General features: G+C 35.4%; 1 protein-coding gene across 1 annotated transcript in view; it reads left to right on the top strand.

Moving 5' to 3' along the window:
* LOC109079777 (calcium/calmodulin-dependent protein kinase type II subunit gamma-like) overlaps positions 1–23,348 on the top strand; it is an 81,645-nt gene that overhangs the window by 42,028 nt on the left and 16,269 nt on the right. Inside the window, exons 3-14 of the mRNA XM_042734856.1 lie at positions 4,234–4,293; positions 8,559–8,609; positions 9,286–9,293; positions 10,572–10,708; positions 13,168–13,240; positions 15,914–16,016; positions 16,919–17,002; positions 18,025–18,119; positions 21,071–21,193; positions 22,302–22,385; positions 22,504–22,546; positions 22,973–23,035. Of these exons, the coding sequence (XP_042590790.1) occupies positions 4,234–4,293; positions 8,559–8,609; positions 9,286–9,293; positions 10,572–10,708; positions 13,168–13,240; positions 15,914–16,016; positions 16,919–17,002; positions 18,025–18,119; positions 21,071–21,193; positions 22,302–22,385; positions 22,504–22,546; positions 22,973–23,035 (924 nt within the window). The remainder of the gene's footprint in view (positions 1–4,233; positions 4,294–8,558; positions 8,610–9,285; positions 9,294–10,571; positions 10,709–13,167; positions 13,241–15,913; positions 16,017–16,918; positions 17,003–18,024; positions 18,120–21,070; positions 21,194–22,301; positions 22,386–22,503; positions 22,547–22,972; positions 23,036–23,348) is intronic.

Genomic DNA, 23,348 nt, shown 5'->3' with positions numbered 1-23,348 from the left:
CCTTCCAATTCATTTCCATTTCCAGTTCCAGGTAATTCACTTTCAGTTCACTTTCAACTATTTGCTTTATTAAAACCTTCTCTTTCAGTTACATTGAAATTTTATTCATATTCAATTCTAGTTCCAGGTAATTCACTTTCAGTTTCAATGTCTGTTTAATTCCAATTTCACCTGTTTTGCACTTCTCTTTTTCTAAACCTTATTTCAAATGACTCTTTATGTACTGTTCATTCAGTTCATATTTGATTCCAGTTCCCAGTGATTCACATTTGATTTAGTTTCAATCCTTTTTAATTTTAATTTTCAAACTATAGGCCTAATCAAGTTTCCATTTTCTGTGGCTTTCTTACCTCCACCTTTTTTTCAGGTCAGTTCTTATTCAGTATTAATTCAAATTATATTTTCAATTCTAGTTTAAAAAATTTTTCTTCCATTATTAATGGAAACAATTCATTTAATAATGAATTAATTTTTGGATTCCAGTAAATTCATTAAGATTTTTGATTCTGAATCTTAATTAATTTGATCTGAATGAACTTACATTTCCATTACACACATCAATTGAAACTATTTTGAACATTAGAGCTGATTTTAATACATCTATGTGCACACTATCTATAAACATTATAACAAAAGATGTGTTTCACATTCAGTGCAGGTTCAGTCTTTGGCCTCCTCTCTGTAACCTTTCAGTGGCTCCCTTTTCCCCCTTTGTCTTCCTGTCTGGCCTGCTCTTATTCACCCTTTACACAGAATGTCAGGACAGAGGGCCCTTCCTATCTCTACCCTGCGTTTAATTATGCATCAGATTAGAGGGCTGTGTGTGTCTGTAATACAATTACTGCAGCATGAGAGTGTGTTATCTTCCGTAGTTTTGATAGCACCACACTGATGTGTCTCTGTGTAATATAGAAGGGAGTTTCCTTTCCAGTTACTTTTGGGACCATGAATCTTCCAAGATACAGTAAGAAAGTATCTGCCATTGATGTATTCAGCTTTTGCCTTTGTGTACCTTAATCAGTCGGCATGTAAATGAAGCTGTGAGGAATAGAACAGTCCATTCAGTGGATTTTATATATATATATATATTTTTTTTATTTTTTTTTTTATTTATTTATATATTTTTTTTTTTTTTTTTTTTTTTTTTTTTTTTTTTTTACATATTTAGGAGACACTTTTATCCAAAGGTATGGTTTATGCATTCCCTGGTAGTGAACCCATGACTTTGGTGTTACTAGTACACAAATTCACAACTTATTTTACTTTACAAGACTGGTTTTCATTTACTCCGATAACGAAAATATTGCAATTGAATTGATGCTGTATTAGAACTTTGAAGACCTGGTGTACATCTTTTGCTACTACTTGAAGTCGTTTTTTCAATACAGTGCATTATCTTGTATATTTTATGTATGGAGCATAAATGTAGGCTGTGAACGTAAATATCATGAGAAAGGATCTAGAGTTTAAAGCTTTCATTTTAATGCTAAACCAGCTTATACAGACAGTAGTCATATATTTAGCTAGTGTGGGTGTGATGTAGATATTCTGAAGCCCTGAAATATCCTCACTTTGTGGCTGTTTTTCGAGATAAGCAGAAATGGAGAACTGAAAGGAGGAACATCAACATGTATATTATATGTTTTTTGCTAAATATAAAATCTAACATATATTTAGCTATATTGTCCTGCCATGCTCTCCCCATATACATCTTTATTTTCTTATTTTTTTTTTTTTTTTGCTTCAGCTGCTGGTTTGTAGGATCACATGGGTTTATTGTGCCTCTGTGCTGATCCAGTAACAGGGATTTGTTGCCATCTTGGCACTCTTCTGCTTTTGCGGTTGGAGTGTGTGTGGTCAGTGTTGGCCAGCAGTGAAAGGGCTGTGGAGGAAAACTGTATTTGTGCCAGTGGCATGCTAAGGGTTAATCTTCCACTGGGTCACAGGGCAAGATGGGAGAGGATGTAATCCTGTTAGCTTGGAGCATGTCTGCTCTGTGTGTGTGTGTATGTGTGTTTGCATGTGTGAAAGGCTAACACATAATCTAGCTCAGAGAGAAAGAAAGTCAACAAGACAGAACGAGCTAGTGATAAAGATAAAAAAAAAGGCAGGAGTTCTGGACCATAGACAGTACAATATGTGGAAAATTATAATGGATGCATGCGTGCGCAATCAAATAACACATTCAATCAAACCAACGACCGAATCAAAAAGGGCACTTAGCTTCCAGGAGATGTGCTTGTTAAGTTGATTAGATGGGGTGTTTTGCATTACATGTCCTTTCAAAAGTGCCATTTTATAAAATGTAATAATCGGACAGAATCATGGTTTCATTGTGTTTTTACAAAAGCACAACATTTACATTTAAAAAAAAAAAAAAACTTTCTATATTTGTTTCTGTAGTTCAGTTCCCAAAACCTTATCTACCTTCTAAGGTAGCATTTTGACTGAAATGAAGCGAGCGATTTGGAACACACTACATAGGCAGAAAATCTTTTTATTATTATTATTATTATTATTAATTTCAACAGACCTGGATGTTATCATTCTCCTATCCTAATAAACATAAACATATACTAGTATTGGTTAGTTTTTTATTAGTACTTTTTTGTATTCATACATTTTCTTTATCCACCATCTTGGATGATTTTGTAATAACTTTGCTTAGCTTTTTATACACTGCATGCTAGTATTGACCCCTCTGTGAATGATACATGCAGTTAGCCTTTAGAGTTTGACAGAAAGAAGGTGTCTTTTATGCCGCCTACATTTTGGAGCAGTCTTCATGTCAAGAGCACACCTTAAAATGCTGCCTACGTAGGCAACCCACTAGGTTTTGGACCAGAGCCATTTAGGAGGTCAGCTAGTCTCTTGCTTAAGCACGTCAGATTAGACCGCATTAATATTTGTAGGCTGACTCAAGCTGATGTGTTTATTGTGGAGATCTGGGTGGATGAAAGCTGTCAGTATTACATTGTCCGTGCCGATTGCACAACATGTAAGTAGTGATGTGGTAAGATTCGTCTCTTCATACTGGCAATCGTCACTCCACTCCTGATTGCTTAAGTAATGACACAGATTCCTGACAAAGTTCAGAAGTGGCAGGTTTGGATGGGATGATGATTTATGTATGTGGTCGGTGATGGCAAAGCAAGATGACACAATAGTTTCAGCCGATGCAAGTTAACTTAAGGACATGACTTGTCTGAGACTTTTGAGACGGCCCTGATATTTACTTGATATTTAATTTATAATATTTTCCAACTTGGCAAAGGTATTTTTATCAGTTTAAACCAGATAAGTGTACCGTAATAATTAATTTATATTTTGTATAACACTTTTCACAATACATATTGTTTCAAAGCAGCTTTAGCATGTTTCTACATTAAAACTAAGAGAATATGTCTTGAATTAACTGCATTTTTAACTTTATTTTTTGGTTCTGAGTATAATCTTTCAAAAAAATGTTTATTTGACATTAAAGCCTATTATTTTATTCTAAAATAGGAATCACATCCAGTTTCACTGGCCTCCAGCAGTGCATAGTGGGTGATTTTTACATTGAGAAGAAGAATAAACCCCAGTCAAGACACTGAGCTGCTATCTAGACTCCTGCGCTTGTGGTGTGTGTGTTGCAAGTGTGAAAAAATGAACCCTCGGGCTTGTTTTTTTTTTTTTAATTTTAAACAACATTCATCCTTCGAGCTCACACAACCGTATTACAAGTTTCAGTAATAAGCCCTAGATTAGCTTGAACCTCACCCCCACTCTTACCAACACACGCGATTTCCAGTATCTTACCATGACAGGACCAAAGTCACAAACCTGCGATAACTTGGGATATATTTCTGCAGTCTTTTTAGGGCTTTGCCGATACAATCATATATTAATATATTAGGATTAAGTTTCTGCATGTAGATTGCATCTTTATTTTATTTTATTTTATTTTATTTTATTTTATTTTATTTTATTTTATTTTATTTTATTTTATTTTATTTTATTTTATTTTAATATTAGGCATATCATCTCTCTGAATTGTTTATTCCCTCTTAACTCGCCAGCATTGCTGTTCACATCTATGACACCTATGGAAAAATGTTCTCTGTTCTCGGAGGAGAGGACAGAGCTGCTCGCACCTCAGCTGAGGTGTCCTTTTTATTTTATAGCTGAGAACAAGCCATCAGCCACCTCAAATATCTAACCTGCTTTCCTCCCTCTCTTTTTCCTCTGCAGATCATCAAAAACTGGAACGTGAGGCCCGAATCTGTCGTCTACTCAAACACCCCAATATTGGTGAGTTTGATCTTCATTATGATCTCATTTTTTAATTATAGAGTAACAATAAAGCCATCAAAACTATAAATGAGAATATTTGAAGTATGGGAGCATTTATGAGTTCTAAGAATGTTTGACAAACCTTTATATCATTTTCATATCATCATACAAACTCTTTTTATCATTTTGTAACATTTCAAAATATACAATATCATTCAAAAGTCTGGGGTCAAGTTGAAAGAAATTATTTTATTCGTCAAGGATGCATTGAATTGATCAACAGTGACTGTAAAAACTTTTATATTGATTCCTATTTTGAATAAATTCCGTTCTTTTGATCTTTCTGTTCATCAAAGAATCCTGAAAATCACCATTTCCGCAAAAATATTAAGCTTCACAACTGTTTTTAACTTTAATAATCAGAAATGTTTATTGAGCATCAAATCAGCATATTAGAATGATTTCCGAAGGATCATGTGACACTGAAGACTGGAGTAATACTGCTGAAAATTCAGCTTTGCCATAACACGAATAAATTACTTTTTAAAATAGAAAACGACTACTTGAAATTGTAATAAACTTTCACAATATTACTGTTTTTACTGCATTTTTGATGAAATAAATGCAGTGTTGGTGTTCATAAGAGACAATTTCAAATACATTAAAATAAATCTTGTCGCAGTGAGCATCAGCAGCTGTGTGTGTGTGTGTGTGTGTGTGTGTGTGTGTGTGTGTGTAAGCTGGTGCCAGTGATGACTGGGACTGAATTAGGTTGAAGTATTTATGCAGCAAAACATACCATGTCCTGCAGAACAGCCTCTCATAAAACTCTTCGTCTTACAGAACGAAATAAACTAAATAAAGACTGTGAGGGGAAAAATGAGCTTATAAAGAGCAAATAGAAGAATGAATAAGAAAGCAAAGAGGGAATTAGAAGGAGGTGTGGAGACAGAAAGTGGGAGAGACTGATCGATAGAATGAGGAGAAGACCTAAGAGGGCAGAACAACTGAAAAAAGAAAAAAAAAACAGAACAGAGCCATCGAGATGGGGGCGATTGGTGACAAAGAAAGAGGTGAAGGTAGAGGGATGGAGAGAGCAGCAGAGAGAGATGGAGAGGAATAGAAGAGGAGTGGAGCTCTATAAATAACTGTGCTGAGGTGGGAGATGCTGGTGGGCAGCAGTTCAGCCCAAATACCGTCATTATCTCCGATGAGAAGAGGCGAGAGTGCAAGAAAACCACAAAGAAGATGAAGGAAGAGATTTAGGTGTATTAGATGTTCGTTAATTATTAGTAATCTTATCTTTCGGTTTGTGTTCATCAAGTATCAAATCATAAGAGAGAAGAATTAAATGGAAGGGTCTCACTGGAATATTTACTTGGATCATGGTTATTAAAATATAAGCCATTACATTTTTAACAAAAAGAACTACATTGTGATATATTCTGATATGTTACTGTGATAATTACTCATACCGTGTTATATATTTATACCCCTGGGGCCGTATTACAGAAACATCCAACACTAGAATCCTGTCTTATCTGTTTGGTAACCATGGTGATTTCAGTAAGAATCTCATTTAGGATAGAAGACTCGAGACAGGAAGTTTCTGTAACGTAATCCCTAATATATATTTTGAGATTATTGCTTTTGCCTGCTTGGCTGATTAAGTTTAAAAATGCACATTTCACAACTTATACCATTTGTTGTTTTTTTTTTTTTTTGTATTTTTAAGGTTTTGTTTAAAGTGTTAAAATAGTGTTAAATTGTTTCAGAAAATATTTGGCAGCATGAGTTGTATGTAAAAAAAAAAAAAAAAAAAAAAACGAAACAACGCTTACTCAAACTCTTTTGAAAATTCATGGTGTATGTCTCATGCTACCAATTTATAGGCAATAATCTTAAAATAAAACTCAAATATATTTTAATGTTTAAAGAAGTCTCCTATGCTCATCAACACTGCATTTATTTGATTTATTGTGAGAAAGTATAATGTAAAACAACTTTTGTATTTTAATATATGATAAGCCATTAATCCAGCTTCTTCTTAGTGTTGAAAAATAGTTGTGCTGCATAATATTTTTGTGGAAAACGTGACAAAATTCTTTCAGGATTATTTGATTAATAGAAAGTTCAAAAGAATAGTATTTGAACTTTTAAATATGTTTATTGAATATATATAACTCTCAACTTCCGCTGTTGTTTACTTATCTGTAATTCTACTGTCTGGCATCTTCCACACCATTTTGAGTCGTATCCCACCCTTGACCTCAACTTCACACTATATCCAGGGTCTTTATCCTCCATTTTCTGTGTCTCACTCCTTCCTCTTTTTTCCCACCATTTCGCTGTCTTTCCATCAGATGTGTTTTCTTATTCTCATCTCTGTTCCCCCTCAGGCGATGCCTTCCCTTTCTCCTGCTCCATCACTTGTATCACTCTCTCTCTCCTTCACTTTCCCTTCTGTCGTCTCTCCTCAAGTGGACAGCTTGTCATGTTTTCTGCTTGGGCTGCACATAAGTGCTGAACAATAGAGCCAATGAAGGAAGAGAGATGGAGAGAGAGAGAGAGAGAGAGAGAGAGAGAGAGACCGTCTGAAAGGTTAAAGAGGAGAGAGGACTGAGTGCTCATTGCTACTGGCGCAGTTGACACACTAATGTGTGTCTCTTTCACTCAGCTACTCATCTTTATATAAGTTTGTATATGTATATATATATATATATATATACATACATACATACATACATACATACATACATACATACATATACATATGTGTGTGTTTTGTTAGGCACAGAATAACACTAATAATAATAGTAATTATTGTTATTAAATTCAAAGCATATTAAGAAGTGACACATGTAATGATGTTGATAAATATAATAATAATTATGTTTATTATTAATGCTATTATTATTATTATTATTATTATTATTATTATATAAATTGAAAAATAAAATTAGAGGTGAAATTAGTAATTTCTGCACAAACAAAATTGTAAAAATGACTATTTTCAAACAGGTTTCCTGAACACTTCTCCTTTCTTGGTTGCAAGAATTATTATTATTACTATATTAATAATATTTTAATTAAATGTAATTATATTTTTGATGCAGAAGTTCCACACTTCAAATTATTATTATTATTATTATTATTATTATTATTATTAATAATAATAATAATAAATTGGAAAAGTAAGAAACAAGAAGGTGTTGTGTTTAATATTGTAAAAATAAAGGTGATAATTTCAAACAGATCCCTGAATGCTTCCCTTTCTTCCATTGGTTGAAAAAAACAGTTAGTCCCACCTCCAAACTAATGCCATTGGTTAAACCTATGTTGCTAGTTGGGATGCTCAAACAAACAGAGCAGTGTTTTGAAAGCACTACAGTGTTTACACTTTCTGTATTTAGTATTATAACAGAAAAATCCTTCCTCCACCTTTATCTTAAATATGGCCAATAATATTAAATGGCTTCCAGTCTTGTCATTCATTTTCTTGCAAAATATCTGTATACTACACTTTATAGAGTACACTGTATTTAACATCTCTCTGAATGTTTAGGACTTTATTAAACTCAAGCTTCTGTAATTACTGGCGTGATGGCGGCTCGTGTTTGTAGTCCCAGTGTCAACATGCTCGGGCCTTGCTTGTCAAACAGTCATTCTGAGGACTATTGACTCGCTGCATTAATCTAATAATGTAGAAGTCATTTATCTAATATATGTATTTTCCAGCATCAGATTTGCCTCAATCCCTTTGTTATTTACCCTCTGTCTCTTTCCCTCCCTCCTTCAACTAGTTGCTATGTTGCTCTTTCTCTCAGCGCTCTCATAAGGCTCCTGCTATTCTGGGCAGTGTTTACTCAACTCTCTCTCCTTATTTCTCTCTCACTCTCTCTTTCTCCATCCAACCCCCAACCCAATACACTCGGTGTGTGTCACTGTCTACGTGACACACTGCTTGTGTACATAAGTGAGCTTGTCATCCATCCTCTCTCTCTCTTTTCGATGGATCTTCTTTTTGTTATTTCATTTGGCCATGTGCTCATTATGGTTAACTTAAGTCTGTAAATGTGCTTCGTAATTGTGAGCGCCACTATAATAGCGTGTAATTGGACGTATGCCGCATGTTCTCATCAGATGTTGTTATGAACACTGTGTGATGGAGCAAAGAATGCTCAAGATTTCCCTCTCATTAAAAACATTTGCTTTCATAATGCATTATCTCTATGTTGATGTTGTTTAATGCTGATTCTCCTGTTGTGTCTTTTCAACCCCAGTTCGGCTCCATGACAGCATCTCAGAAGAAGGACCCCATCACCTACCCTTTAGTATGACAGAAACACACAAAACAAAAAACACACACATATGTGCCGTGTGACACAGCAGTATATGCTGTACTGTAACTTGAGACATGACAATAATATAGGCTCCGTTTCAAATCCCAGTGAGCGATCTCGCTACCTACATAGGTAACTGCCTTTTAAGACTGCATATATATATATATATATATATATATATACACATACACATACACATATATAATATATATGCAACTAATAAAAGTGACAAAAACACACAATTACTAAAACTACATTTAAAAATAAAAATGTTGAAAAAATAACAGCTAATTAAAATTATTCATAAATGGTATAATACTATATAAAATTATAATAACATTGTTTGAAATGGAGCTAGTTTCTGTATTCAGATGAGTTTTTAACTCTCAATGACTGGCTTTTTGAATCAGGATGGACAAGTTATCAAACCCAAGACATTTTGTTCCAGTGAATCATGTCAGAAGCCCCATTCCTGCAGGAAGATAAATTAAGCTGAAATATGTTCGACAAAAACCCCTTGTACGCACATTCCCAGGTGTCAAAAGTATATCCTTCAATTTGATGGGATCTGCCAGCAAAACTCATGGGTAGACATTTCTGGGTGGCCCTGTAAATGCGATTTAGTGCTGTCAAGACTGTTGTTTCTTTGATTGTGTCCTGGTTTTAGCCAGTCCAGTGCACTTTGATTTTTCCAGGCGTCATTGTGGAACTCAATTTGTTTGGAACAAAGGCTGAGCTACTAATGTTCCTGTTATGTGTCTCGTGCACACCTCATTGCCAACTGCACTCCACCCTCAATATATGTTGTGCAATATCATTACTGTTTAAAACAACTATTTTCTATTTAATATGTTTAAAAACTTAACTTATTCCTTTAATGCAAAGGAAAATTTTTAGCAGTTATTACTTCAGTCTTTGGTCTCACATGATCTTTCAGAAATCATTCTGATATGATTTGATGTTCATTAAACTTGTATTATTATCAGTTTTAAAAACAGTTGTGCTGCTTGCTTTATATATATATATATATATTCATATATATATATATATATATATATATATATATATATATATATATATATATATATATATATATATATATATATATGCTATATATATAATAGCATATATAGATATTAGCATATATATATATATGGCATATATATATATATATGCATATATATATATATGCATATATATATATATGCATATATATATATATTGCATATATATATATATGCATATAATATATATATGCATATATATATATATAATATATATATATATATATATATATATATATATATATATATAATATATATATATGCATATACATATATATATATATGCATATGTATATATGCACATGTATGTATAAATAATGTATAGAGTGAAATAATTTATTTTATTATTCTTTATTATTTTTTTAACATTTAATGTAAAATTAACTTTTTTGACATTTGTTTTATTGCAATGTAAAAGACTATTAAAGTTATATAATGAAAGTCTAATTAAAATATGTATTATTTTTTAAATATTATTATTAATAAATTTGTTGTACTGTACAGTAATTGCAATTATTGTTACTGTAATTTTTGTTGTTGTTTTTAGTAATTTATATTTATTTCATAAAGTTTTTTTTTTTTACATAATTTTCTTTATTTCCTTCTGTGTTTTGCACTTCCAAAATTGGCCCGTTTTGGCTAAAATACCACAGGTTACTATAGTAAAACTCTGGTAACTTTGTAAGAGCCACCACTGTCTTGTATTTTGTTTCAAACTATGGTTACTGTGGTAAGATTATAAGTGCAACCCTGCATCTGATAATATACACAGGATATATATGTAGTATAATCAGGCCACACTTGTTTTACTGCAGCATCACATATATTTGCAATCATGTTTGCGTAAGTGTAAAATGTCGGCTCTGCCTCTTGCTACTGGCTAAATTAGCCCAAACCCCAGCACACTCTCCACTCTCTCATCCCTCGTTTCACTGTTTTTCCCCCTCTCTCTTTCCGCAGTGTGACTGGGGGGGAGTTGTTTGAGGACATCGTCGCCAGAGAGTATTACAGTGAAGCTGACGCAAGGTGGGCTTTCCAATTTACTGTTGCTGTGGTTACTGTGCTGCAGCCTGCAGTGAGCAGGTCACGCTTACACACGCACACACACTTACATCTAATTCAAAAGCACAGAGAAAGGACGATCCCTTTTGTGAGAAAAACTGAAAGCCTTTAATGATGGTGGAGTTGGCAATCAACAGGTGCCACACAAAAGCGCATCCATTTGGCCTCTTTTGGCCCCTCCTTTCGAGTGCATCACTTCTGCAGCACTAACAGCACCCCCATTGAACGGCAAACATGAAGATTCTTCCTAAACAGCTTTCTTAAAGTGGAAAATCTGGTAACAGAAATGACACACTTTGAACAGTGTCTTTAGGATCCAGCAGCGAGTGTGTAAGTCTCTGAGGGACTCGGATTCTAAGTTAAAGCCCCAGGCATTCAACACAAACACCCTTCAGCAGTTAGCTGTGTTTTAATGCGCTCATACGGGAGTTCATGGTAAATTTGGTTTACAAGAGTTGCGTGATGCCAGTTTAGAGTTTTGATATCACATCGGTAAAGACAGATTAAAAAGAGGGTGAGTGGGAAAAGAGGTGTTTATAAAGAGATCAGCTGTCCTATTTGTGTGTGTATTTACATGTACTATATGTGTGCGAGATAGAGAGAGACAGGTCTTTTGTGTCCACTGGGACTTGTGCTGTCCCGAAAATGGAATGCTGGGCTTAAAATGTAACCAAATTTGGGCAAATAGCTTCTGTGTTCTTTTGTAACTTTAATATACTCAACAGTCTTTGTCAGACTACTTTCTTATCTCATGTACTCCATTTTCACACACTCGTTTCTTGTGGCATGTCCTTACAAGGCATTGTAAAATGACAAGTTGCTTGTCACTGGAATTAATATAATTCTCATTAATATAATTCTCATTAATACAATACAATACGATACAATATATCTTTGTGTATATTTTGTCTGTTTAAAAACATATATTATATTATACTATATTATATTATATTATATTATATTATATTATATTATATTATATTATATTATATTATATTATATTATTGAGAAAAAAAACATGGATAGCTTAGTATAATCATTTAAATAGCAACTTGGAAATTTTATATATTATACATGGTATGAGTCTACACGGGCCAAGAATATAATATAATATAATGTAATATAATATAATAACTATGGTAAAATAATTTATATATTATATTATATTATATTATTATATTATTACAGCAAAACAGATGGATACCTTAGTAATATAATAATTTTATATAGCAATTTAAATACACAGCAAATGCCAATTTAATATAATTAATTATATATAATATATATAATGTATAATTTATTGTTTAAAAATTAAAATTTTTTTGCTTAAGCCTACAAGTGACCTATGTCAAGAAGTCTGATGTACACATTCATGTCCCAACCATCATCTGTGCCATTTCCTCAGAATAAATCCAATAAGGATCTAAAGGATGTCATGCATAATTTCACATTATCTATAAAGTAGCATGACACCACAGCAACACACACACACACACACACACACACACACACACACACACACACACACACACACACACACTCATTCATTCTGGTTCATCTGTCCCGGTTAGGCCTCTATAACATTCTGTTATAGGATTACAGCTTTAAGAGGGATGAGATAATGTGTGTGCATGTGTGTGTACCTGGGTGAGGTGCTTTTCCAAGAGTACCGCCCACCCCAGCTATCCCACAATCCCCTGCTCAGATCACCTTATGTGCCTCAGTCACATTACACTTGACCCCTTTGACTGTCTGTTAAAGTAGCAGTGGTACATTTGTATGTAGCATCAATTATCCAGTCATGGTGTTTAATTTAATTGCTTAACTGAATTGTCCAGCCGACGCTGTTGATTTACTTTACTGTAATCAATTCATTTTAATCAAGCCTTTATTTTAATTAAGGCATTACAATTACAGACTTTATTTCTTTATAAAAAGTATTATATCTGGTATCAATTGGCAATTTTATGAATGGCTGTATCAACATAAAAATAATCATAAAATGTATCAAATTTTCCAAGCACTCTCTCCAATAAAGTAGACAGTTGTTCACCCAAAAATGGAAATATTGTTCCCTACAGCTGCCCATATGGCTTTTTTCCCTCTCTGGCATAAAGGAGACATTTTGTAGAATCTTTTTTTTATTTATTTTTTCTTACATATGAAAAGAGCATTAACCAGGGGCTGTCAGGTTCTCAAAAGAACATACACAAACTATTTAATTACTCCATTTAACTTGTGGGAAACTGCACCTTTCAGAGCTGGCAAAATTAAGTATAAAGAGGGTAAATATAAGGAAACTGACTTTTGTATACAGTACAAACAAATGGTTAAAATCAGTATTTAGCCTTTAATATCTCACCCCCTAACTTATCCTTATGATCTTTCTCTGCAACTGATTGATTTATTATTCTGTTTTTCAGCCAGTGCATCAATCAGATCCTGGAGAGTGTCAATCATATTCACCAGCATGACATCGTGCACAGAGACCTTAAGGTGAGCGAGAGCCTGTCGCAACGACAACTACACACGGCAACCGGCCTGCCTCTGAGGCTTTCCAAGTCAATGCCCTACCCTGCCCCGCATAAGCACACAGATATACACGTACAATATCCCCCTCCATTTGATTTCAGTTCTTCAAGACTGCATGTGAAAGCACATGATAGTACATACTTCTGCTATTTCATTTCCATTTAATTTCATACTCCGATACTTGCTACAAAAACTTTTGGGTCATTACATGTCAAATCAACCCAATTTGAGAAAACCCCCAAACCAAATCTTTTATTTTTTCAAAAAAATAAATTTCAAGCTTTTGAAAAGGTACCGCCCCAGTGACAGCTTCTATACCTTAATTTCTGAGCTTGTAGGGGGTCAAAATAATGATTTTTATTTTATAAAAATTATTTGTATTTCATACGTTTCTTTTAAAAAGAAAATAAATATCAGCTGAATGTAAAGTGACTCGCATTTGGTTTTTGACCACTGAAAATGTGAACGATTTACTAAAGGAGCCACACTGAAATCCCTCTATCTCTGGAAAATGAACAATGCAGGGCCTTAAAAAATAAAGATACCAAAAGAAAAATTTAAGAACTAAAATATTAAAGGCTATTAAAATACCTCTAATACTTTGAGTTATAGGCATGCTTTTGCCCCTTTTGAAAGGTCACCATTGGCATATAATGCAACAAAGATTGCAAAAGCCTATATAATCCCTGTAATTTGGCTCCAAATCTCAGGTGAAAATCATTTTGACCCCCCTCTGAATCAAGTACATGCATAAACATCAAACACTTTGCCTTTGTGTCTCAGTGCATATGAATGTATGAAATGAATGTACTGTATTTGTTGTCTTGACGGTGGCATGTCTTTAATAACACATACAGACACAGTTTTATCATGTCCTCCTATTGTGTGTTTGTCACATCCACTGCCCTCCTCACATGTATGTGAGCCCAATGCTGAGCAGCAGAGGTCTGCCCAGGCTGGTTGCCATAGCAAGGAACGTGATACGGCAACTGTTGCTGGTATAGCCTGAGAGACGGAGGGATGTGGGAGGGGTCACGGCGAGTCTCACCATTCCTCATTTGTAGTCTGTGCGTTTAATGAGGGAGAGTGAGAGATTCACACCAATGGGCATAAATTTCCCAGCATCCTCATAACGGATGCATTTGAATTGTGCTTGAATGTAGAACTTGAGGATGAACTCTGTGCATTGAGAAGATATATGTGCGACAGCTAATAAATCAAGCTTATTGAGTAGTGTATTCGAGAACAGAGGGGAAATCGATTTTTCCAGCCTATATTTTAGTGTGAAAGTCCTCCATTGTGCCTAATATATCTTTCTGAGCCTCTTCACTTGGTTTTATACTTGAAGCTCTTGGATATTAATGCATGTTTGTGTTTGATTTAAAATTTGGAGCACTGACAAAACCGCAGGAAATCCACCGTAATATTTGCTCAGCGTAAATGTGGTAGTAAAGCAAACACAATTCAGTTGTGCTTAACCTTTAAGCCATGTATAAACTCAATTACATGTGGAGCGATCTTTGACCTCTAAAATATGTCATATCCTACTGAGCAGGTTTGGCCAGTATAGAGAAATCACGTTCATCTGCTTTTTAAAAAGAGTGTTCACACTGACAGTGTTGCAGGTCGCAAAGTGTCTGTATTGTTGGTTTTGTAGGTGTTACTTCTGCTAGATGTCTTAATGTTACTGGTAAACTTAAATTCATGTCTCAATCATATTCCAATGCCTCATTTTTGGGTAGTATTTTTTTTTTTGTATCATGTTTAGTACAATTAATTACTACTCTAATTTTAAAAATTGACATACACTACTGTTCTAAAGTCTGAGTTTAGGACCAAAAAAAAAAAAAAAAAAATTTATACTTTTAATGCAGCAAGGGTGTAATAAAATTGATTTAAGGTGACAGTAAAGATATTTATAATTACATTTTTAATTATTTTGCTCTTTCTATTCATCATAGAATTGTGAAATTTTTTTTTATCATGGTTTCTACAAAATTAAGCAGCACAACTGTTTTAAAGTAATGTTTCTTGAGCACCAAATATTTCAGTGATTTCTGATGGATCATGTGACACTGAATACTAGAGTGATGATGCTGAATATTCAGTTTTGCATCACAGGAATAAATTAATTTTTAAATTTTAACTGTAATTGATATTTACACCATATAACACTATTACTGTTTTACTGATCAAATAAATGCAGTCTTGGTGGAACAAATGAACACAAAATATCATTTAAATTTTTTTTGGTGCCAAACTTTGGAACAGTTGTGTATAGAATTTCAGTTAAAATGTTTTTGTTGTAATACCTTTATTTTAATGAACACAAATTATTATTTGGATTTTTTATGGTAATTAATGAAAATCTTTATTAGACACATTGCATAAACTTAAATTAATCAGCTTTTTGGGATATAGCTAGACTGTATTTGTAGAAATTGCTTAAACTCTGACTAAGTGGTGTTTAGCTGCTTTGATGGTACAAATTGCTGTCAGTGTAAATGTTCCATTAGACTTAACATTCACTACCAGTAAAATGTCCAGCTTTGCACCACACACTAAGCATTGTCAGTGATAGAGTACATTTTTAACCTGTTTGTGAGTGTTAAAGGCTTCCTCTGTTTTCCTTCTCAGCCCGAGAACTTGCTGTTGGCCAGTAAGATGAAAGGAGCGGCAGTGAAACTGGCTGATTTTGGGCTGGCCATCGAGGTGCAAGGAGATCAGCAGGCCTGGTTTGGTAAAGAACAACACTAAATGTGTTTTTAAATGTGGTGCTTGTCCCCATTATGCTAGGATGTTTTGGGTGGTTTTGACCGTTTGTGAATCCTTTTTAAACTTTCCACACATTTTTGCATTTTTACTACTGTTGCTTTAGATTTGACAGGATTTTCCTCCTCACAACTGTGCTGATTCCCTCTTGTAATGTTCTTTTAGTTTATCTTAAAAGGATGTTGCCGCATTTCTCGCTCCATTACCTCTGGTCTGAAATGGATTGGGATGGCCGTAAAGGCTTATTTTCAGGCTCTGCCAAATGCCAATCTTAGCCCATTTCATGTTTAGCTTTCACAATCATTCGTGTCGGTGTGTGAAAGACACTTTAGCTATGAAAATGCCCCTCCTGAGCCGTCTCTACTGGATAAAACCATCAGGCAGGGTTTTCTCGGGCCCTGTGGCCCCCTACTGGCGGCTGCTTATTTCTGCTGCCATGAGATAGCTGTTGCTTTAGTGCTAATCAAGTATCAGTACAGCTTTCTTTAGTTTTAAATAGGTAATCTTGTTTTGACTGAAGTATGCTGAATTTTGTGAAGAGCAAAGCCTTGCAGGTAGGAATAATTGTTGTATATAAGCTATATTATGTTACCACAGCTGTTTAAAATCCACCTATTTCCAGCCCACTTCAGTGTTGCCGGTGCTGGAGGGAGGCAGCCATCTTGGCACATCACCATTTTGGCTCTAAATGGTTCTGCCGTATGGAAAAATCCATCTATCAAACTATCCACACATACCTGCTTGGAATTATTAGCATTTCAGTGATTATTAATTGGCTAAGCTACTTTGCCTACAGGCACCTGCGGTTTGAATCCACTTAATCTTATTCTCAGAGTGCAGAATGGTCACTTCAACATGTTTTTGTCACAGGTTTTGCTGGAACACCTGGCTATCTGTCTCCAGAGGTGTTGAGGAAGGATCCCTACGGCAAACCTGTGGACATCTGGGCCTGTGGTGAGTTTTCAACAGGGTCTTTAATCATTAGACCTCTTGCATATTCTTTCTGCTCAAGTTCTCAGTGCAGTGCTGAGTAGAGTTTCGGCACTAAGCCTGTTTTTGCTGCTGAACTCGGCAGAAAATAGGGTTCGGTAGACCTGTTTGTCAACACAGTCTTTTAGAATACATGCTTTTTGAAGCAAATATTGAGTGAAGCACTTAACCATCGTTTGAAACAAGGATGTCAGTCAGGTTAAGGCTGCAAGTTTCACATGAAGTAACAAGATGATGATTAGGTACTCGTTAACAGAACTGGGGTTTTATGTAAAACAATATTACAAAACAAATTACTACTTGAACTTAAATATGTGCTTCTTTATGATGCATACTTTATTTTAATTATACACACACAGCTAGTGTTGGTATTCGGTAATGAGATATATCATGATAATGAATATGCATGATATCGTGGACACTTCAAAATACTATGAATAAATATTGAAAAATTATTCAGATTTTTTGAATGCATTTTAAGAATAATTGTCCCATCAGCTGGTCACAATGCACAACACCGCTGTATGCTGCATCAAAAAAGATGTGTGCGCACTCTGATGTGAACAAGCAACAAGGGACAGGCCCATGGCGGAACGCGTGAAGGAGACGCACTGAGTGAAAGCGCACATTCACTCTCTGACAGCAGATGGCGCTAAACAGCAGAAATGCAGCCGCTCCCCCGAAACCCTTGAAACAAAGCAGCTGCGCCACTTTCTGAAACATATTTAAAGGGTTACTCCACTCCAAAATGAATATTTTAAATTAATCACTTACCCCCATGTCGTTCCAAACCCGTAAAAGCTTTGTTTCTCTTCGGAACACAATTTAAGATATTTTGGATGAAAACCGGGAGGCTTGTGACTGTCCCATAGACTGCCAAGTAAATTACACTGTCAAGGTCCAGAAAAGTATGAAAGACATTGTCAGAATAGTCCATCTATTTTTATCAGTCAATCTGAATACTTTTCTCTTTCTTTCCTTCACAGGTGTAATCTTGTACATTCTATTAGTGGGCTATCCTCCATTTTGGGATGAAGATCAACACAAGTTATACCAGCAGATCAAGGCTGGAGCGTATGATGTAAGTACAGCTGTCCTCTGATGGAGCCACTCTCTCTAACTGTCTCTGTCAGCGGGAGTTCAGTCCAGCTACTCTAAAACCTCCTTCATCTGATTGGTCTTTGAATGCACCATCAAGTCTTTCAACTGAGGCATTCACTAGGAGTGGAAAAATTCTTTGCTCTCTGCATTTCCTCTGGTCACATTTGCATAGATATTTGAAGCAACGTTTTACTTTAAAATCATATTTTTGGGTGTTTCTAATTAGTCCAGTCCATGTGAACTCATCAAGCCGTTTCATAAATGAGTCTAGTGAGGCTTGTTTAATTTTAGACCGCACATCACTAGGCCTCTACATCCTTTCAGAAAATCACTGGAATTTCCCAGCAGGATACCAATAACATTTCCCATGAATGTTTGTGAAATCTCTTGGAATAAAATTCAAGGCAGAGCTGTTTAAAAAATGTTTAAACTGATGGCAATATTAGGGCAAGAAGGGTGGAAGATGCAAATAAAAAAAAAAAAAAAATCAATGAGCTTGAATTTGATATGATTTAGTAAATTATTATTTACTTTTTTCAGTCAAACTTTAGTGAATGATCATATGTCCCTATTTATGTTATTTAATAAAATGAAATCAAATAAATAAGATTCCAGCTTATTGCTCAATTGTTCCTGCATGATTTGAATACAACAGACGTCACAAGGTCTCTGCAACACACACTGGGATCCAACTGCCTGTTTAATTTCTGATTGGGTGCGATTCAGAGCTACTGGTACTGTTATTGATTATATCAGGCCCTCCCTGACGCATTGCAGAGAGATGAGCTTTGCTTAGAAACAACTGCCTCTTGTCCTGGAGTGTATGTGCTTGATTGCTTACTTACGTGTGTGCGTATTTTTGAATTGTCCATCTCACAGTGTCACACCCTCAGACGTATGTGGCAGGACATGGAGTGAGTGACTGCTCCAGAGTGACACTCATTCCATTAAAATTTATGTGACAAATAAAAGGGAGGAGATGATGTAACTGTGAGTGCATGCATGTTACACTTTTAGATGGTTTTGGTGGTCACAGGGTTGGCAGGCCAGGTCAGTTCACTTCAGGGATCGATAATATGATAAATCCTTTATCACAATGTAGTTATTTTTGCTGAAAATTCAACCACAAAATGGTGCATAGGTTAAGGACCCTTCTGTGGATGGAGTGTCATAACAGGGACCACTCAAAACATGTGTATAGTTCCATATTAATGTATTTTCATACTTTCATATGATGCAAAGGCATGATCAATATTCATGCTCAGAATCATATAGTTGGACATTATATGTTTTATTATACTTAATATGCTTTAATTTGGGAAGGAAACTGTTACCTGAGCAAAGAACTGTTGAAGATCCCTGGTTTAGACCATATATTAAATGTAATGTTCCGGTATAATGGGGAATAATAATCAAGAATTATGGGGTTTTTCATCTCATTTGATTTTTTTCTCTTAATATTTGGAAATTAAAGAAAAAAAAAGATATGATGAATCATGAAGAATAAGCAATGCCAAATGTTAAATGCACTAACATTCTAATGTTTGGGGTCAGTACGATTTATTTATTTATTTATTTTTATGTTGCTCACCACAGCTGATCGAAAATACAGTAAAAATGGTAATATTATTACGATTTTTAAAATAGCTGCTTTTCCATTTTAATACATTTAAAATTGAATTTATTCCTGTTATGGCAAAGCTGATTTTTTTGCAGCCATTATATTACAGTCAATGTCAAATTTGTTATAAACAGTTGTTCTGCTTAATATTTAGTAAAAAAAAAAACCTGTAACACATCTTTTCAAATTTCTTTGATTAATAGAAAGTTTAAAAGAACAAAATTTATTTTTAAGTTTATTTTAAATTTAAAAGTCTTTTGTAACATTAAAAATGTTTTAACTGTCACTTGCAATGAATCGCTTCCAAAATAAAAGTCTGTGTGTATATTGTGTGTGTACTAATTACTAATATTAATTACTCAATTACTCATTTCTAATTGGATGATTCCTTCTTGTTGACTTTTTTCTTTATTTTTTATATGTAAATAGTATAAAGCAGTCTCTGCCCAACAGCAGTGGTAATATATCCACCAAAGCACAAATGTTATTCCAAATCTTGACAGGCTGACACATTGCTACAATATATACTGAAAGAATCAACTTGGGAAACCTTGCGGTGAACTCGCTTCTTTGTTTTGTACTCTAGTAACCTTCCGTCATGTGACCACAATCAATGAGGTGTAGAGTTATGCTTCATCATCCGTTACCAGCGTCTGTCACTGCGCCTTCTGGTCATGTGTTCACGTTTTGATGTGCCAGCCGCAATCCTCAGTGGCCGTCTTTGCTGAAGTAGCGCACATCGGTGCAAAAACGCCCCACCCATGACAAAGGCGCAGCTGAATCAGTGTGTGTACGGACTTACGAGCACCTGCGGTGTTTCTAAGTACAATTCTCATGCTTGTTTTAGCTGATGCAACACAGCTTGATGCGCAAAACAAATTATACTTCCTGGAACCTGCCCAAGGTTTTCTTGGAACAGACAAAGGATTTGTAACGGCCACATAAAGATCTTCTGGTACAATGAGGAGGTGTGACACACATTCAACACGGATACAGACACAGCTTTTTATTGGCTAATTACAACTGCAATTTTCTCTAGTTATGGGCTGCAATGAAGCCATGAGGTGTGAAATGCGCAAGCAACATGTTTCAAGCACCAGCCGTGCCGAATAGGCCAACAGTAGGAGGACTGACTGCCGTGACTCATTGGATCCTGTACGCTGCCTTGTGATACGTTTAATTTCATTAGGCCCCGGTGCTGACCGCTCTGTATGTGTGTCAGTACATCTTGTGGTGTGAAAAGCTCTCTAGGCTTGCTTCTGCATTTAGATTGCATATCTAACGCTCGCTCATGATTCTTGCCCCCACAGTTTCCTTCTCCGGAGTGGGACACGGTCACCCCCGAGGCCAAGAACCTCATCAACCAAATGCTGACCATCAACCCAGCTAAGAGAATCACTGCAGAGCAGGCCCTCAAGCACCCATGGGTCTGCGTAAGTTATCTCTGCCGTGTTATCTCTACATTTTCCACAAGCTCCAAGCAAGAAAAATCTACTGGGGGAATCTGAGCTCTTTTAGAGTTTAATATAAAATGCAGCTTTCACATTCACATATTTTGTGCTCTCAGAATAGGTAATAGCTAAGGAATAGTACATCCAGTATGAAAATTGTTGTTATTTACTTACACATCTTGTTTCAAACCTGTATGACTTTGGACACTTTGAGTAAAGTGCTGGTTGCTTTTAACTTTACATCAGCAATGAATCGGGACTGGAGCTTTCAAGCTTCAAAAATAGTGCAGAAGCACTGGGGCTGCAAGATTAATCACATTTAATGCGTGATCATTTCTCCTTTTCTTGATTAATTAAGCATAATCATCTGCGAGATTTGCCCAATAGTTATTTATCCTAAAAACTTTTTTTTTTTCGTTTGACATTTCCACTAACTTGCATTGATAACTAGACTCCAGGGGTTGCCAGATTTCAATCGTTTAAATCCCCCACTCAGGGTGAAATGTAAAACAAAATTTTTAAGATGAAAACAATAGTCACAATTATAATGTCTGGTCAAAGTAATCATGATTATCAGTTTAATTATTATTGTGCAGCCTTAAAAAACACCATAAATATGGTCCATAAAACCTATGTTCTGTTTTCTGAGTCTTAAAGAATTAGCAAAGTCTGATTTATGAGTAAATCATACTTTTGAATCAAATCTTTTGAATGCACTGGTAGAATTTGTTCATGAATCAATGGATAGATTATGAATAAATAACATAAATACCTCTTTCAGCTTGCATAAGACTATTGTATGACTTGAGAAAACTTGGAAAAACTTGTATAGACTACTTTTATGGTATTATTGCATCCTTCTTAAAAATGGCGAACTCACAATTCATTTAATGGTGAGAAGTATATTATTAAGTTTATTAAGTGTTATTTAGTGTTCCATACAAGAATGAAAGTCATACGGGACCAGTTGAGGGTGGATAAATAATGAAAGGCTGTTCATTTTTGGATGAACTATCCCTTTAATTGGTTCAAATACTTAGATAATGCTGATGTGCAATATTTTTCTCTGTCTTGCATTTGCTCATTTCAGCAACGATCCACAGTGGCATCCATGATGCATCGCCAAGAGACCGTGGAGTGCTTGCGCAAGTTCAACGCTCGCAGGAAACTCAAGGTACAGCATGGGTTTGAAGGGTCCTTAGACTAACTCCATTCTTCTTCCCTTGGGAAATTAGTGCTGAAAGTCCTGTTGCCATGGACTAAACACTCTATTTTACTCTGTCTTTGTTCAGGGAGCCATTCTCACTACTATGCTGGTTTCTAGAAACTTCTCAGGTGAGTTCCCTCATTCTCCTGGGATCAGGTAGGAAAATGCAAAGTCATGGATGAACTTTGCTCACCTCTTGCTCCAGTTTTCACTATATAAAAAGATCTTGAACAGCTGGCTTAGTAATTAAATGGAAGGAGAATTCACTTGGGATCTAGAGCTTTGGATTACAGGAGTATAAAGTTTTGGATTTTTCTGCTTCAAATCTCGATTTCTTTGCGCTGTTAAGGCAGTAAAGGAATATCAGTAACTGTCATTTCAGTTTAATATCAGTTTACTTCCTGAACGGAAGATGTTTATGGTTTGTGCAGGTGATACAGCAGATTTGAAAGCTTTAGCTTGATTCCTTATAATAAACAAAGGTATTTTGTTCAGTAGAGGGTTTGAACACAGTTCCATAGCTTCTCCCAACTCAACGCCTCTCTGTCCAATAGTGGGCCGGCAGCATACCAGCCCTGCTGCTCCCACCACAAGCACTGCCGCCCTTGCACAGGAAGGTATGTGAGAGTGCATCTCCTCACCTCGCCACCAGGGGGACCAGCGAGCCCCCACCACAATGCCTCCAAACCCCCGCCCTCCCTCTGCTCTACCCAATCAGCATGCAGCCAATGAGAAGCCTGCCTCTCTTGCCATCACTTGCATAAATTATTTGAACGTCTGCTATATAGTCTTGGAGAAGTTCTCTCTTTTAAAAGGATAGTGGCCTGCTGAATTTCCATCTCTCACATGCACGTCATGAATTTGAGCGATGTGTAAGAGTACATGTCATTTTTTTCAGTCATGTTTTTATACTGCTTTGCTTTTACATGA

The sequence above is a fragment of the Cyprinus carpio genome, chromosome B12 (assembly GCF_018340385.1).
Source record: "Cyprinus carpio isolate SPL01 chromosome B12, ASM1834038v1, whole genome shotgun sequence".
In the NCBI taxonomy this organism is placed as follows: Eukaryota; Metazoa; Chordata; class Actinopteri; order Cypriniformes; family Cyprinidae; genus Cyprinus; species Cyprinus carpio.
Note: the sequence above shows the minus strand (reverse complement) of the source record. Positions and strands in the feature narration are given on the sequence as shown.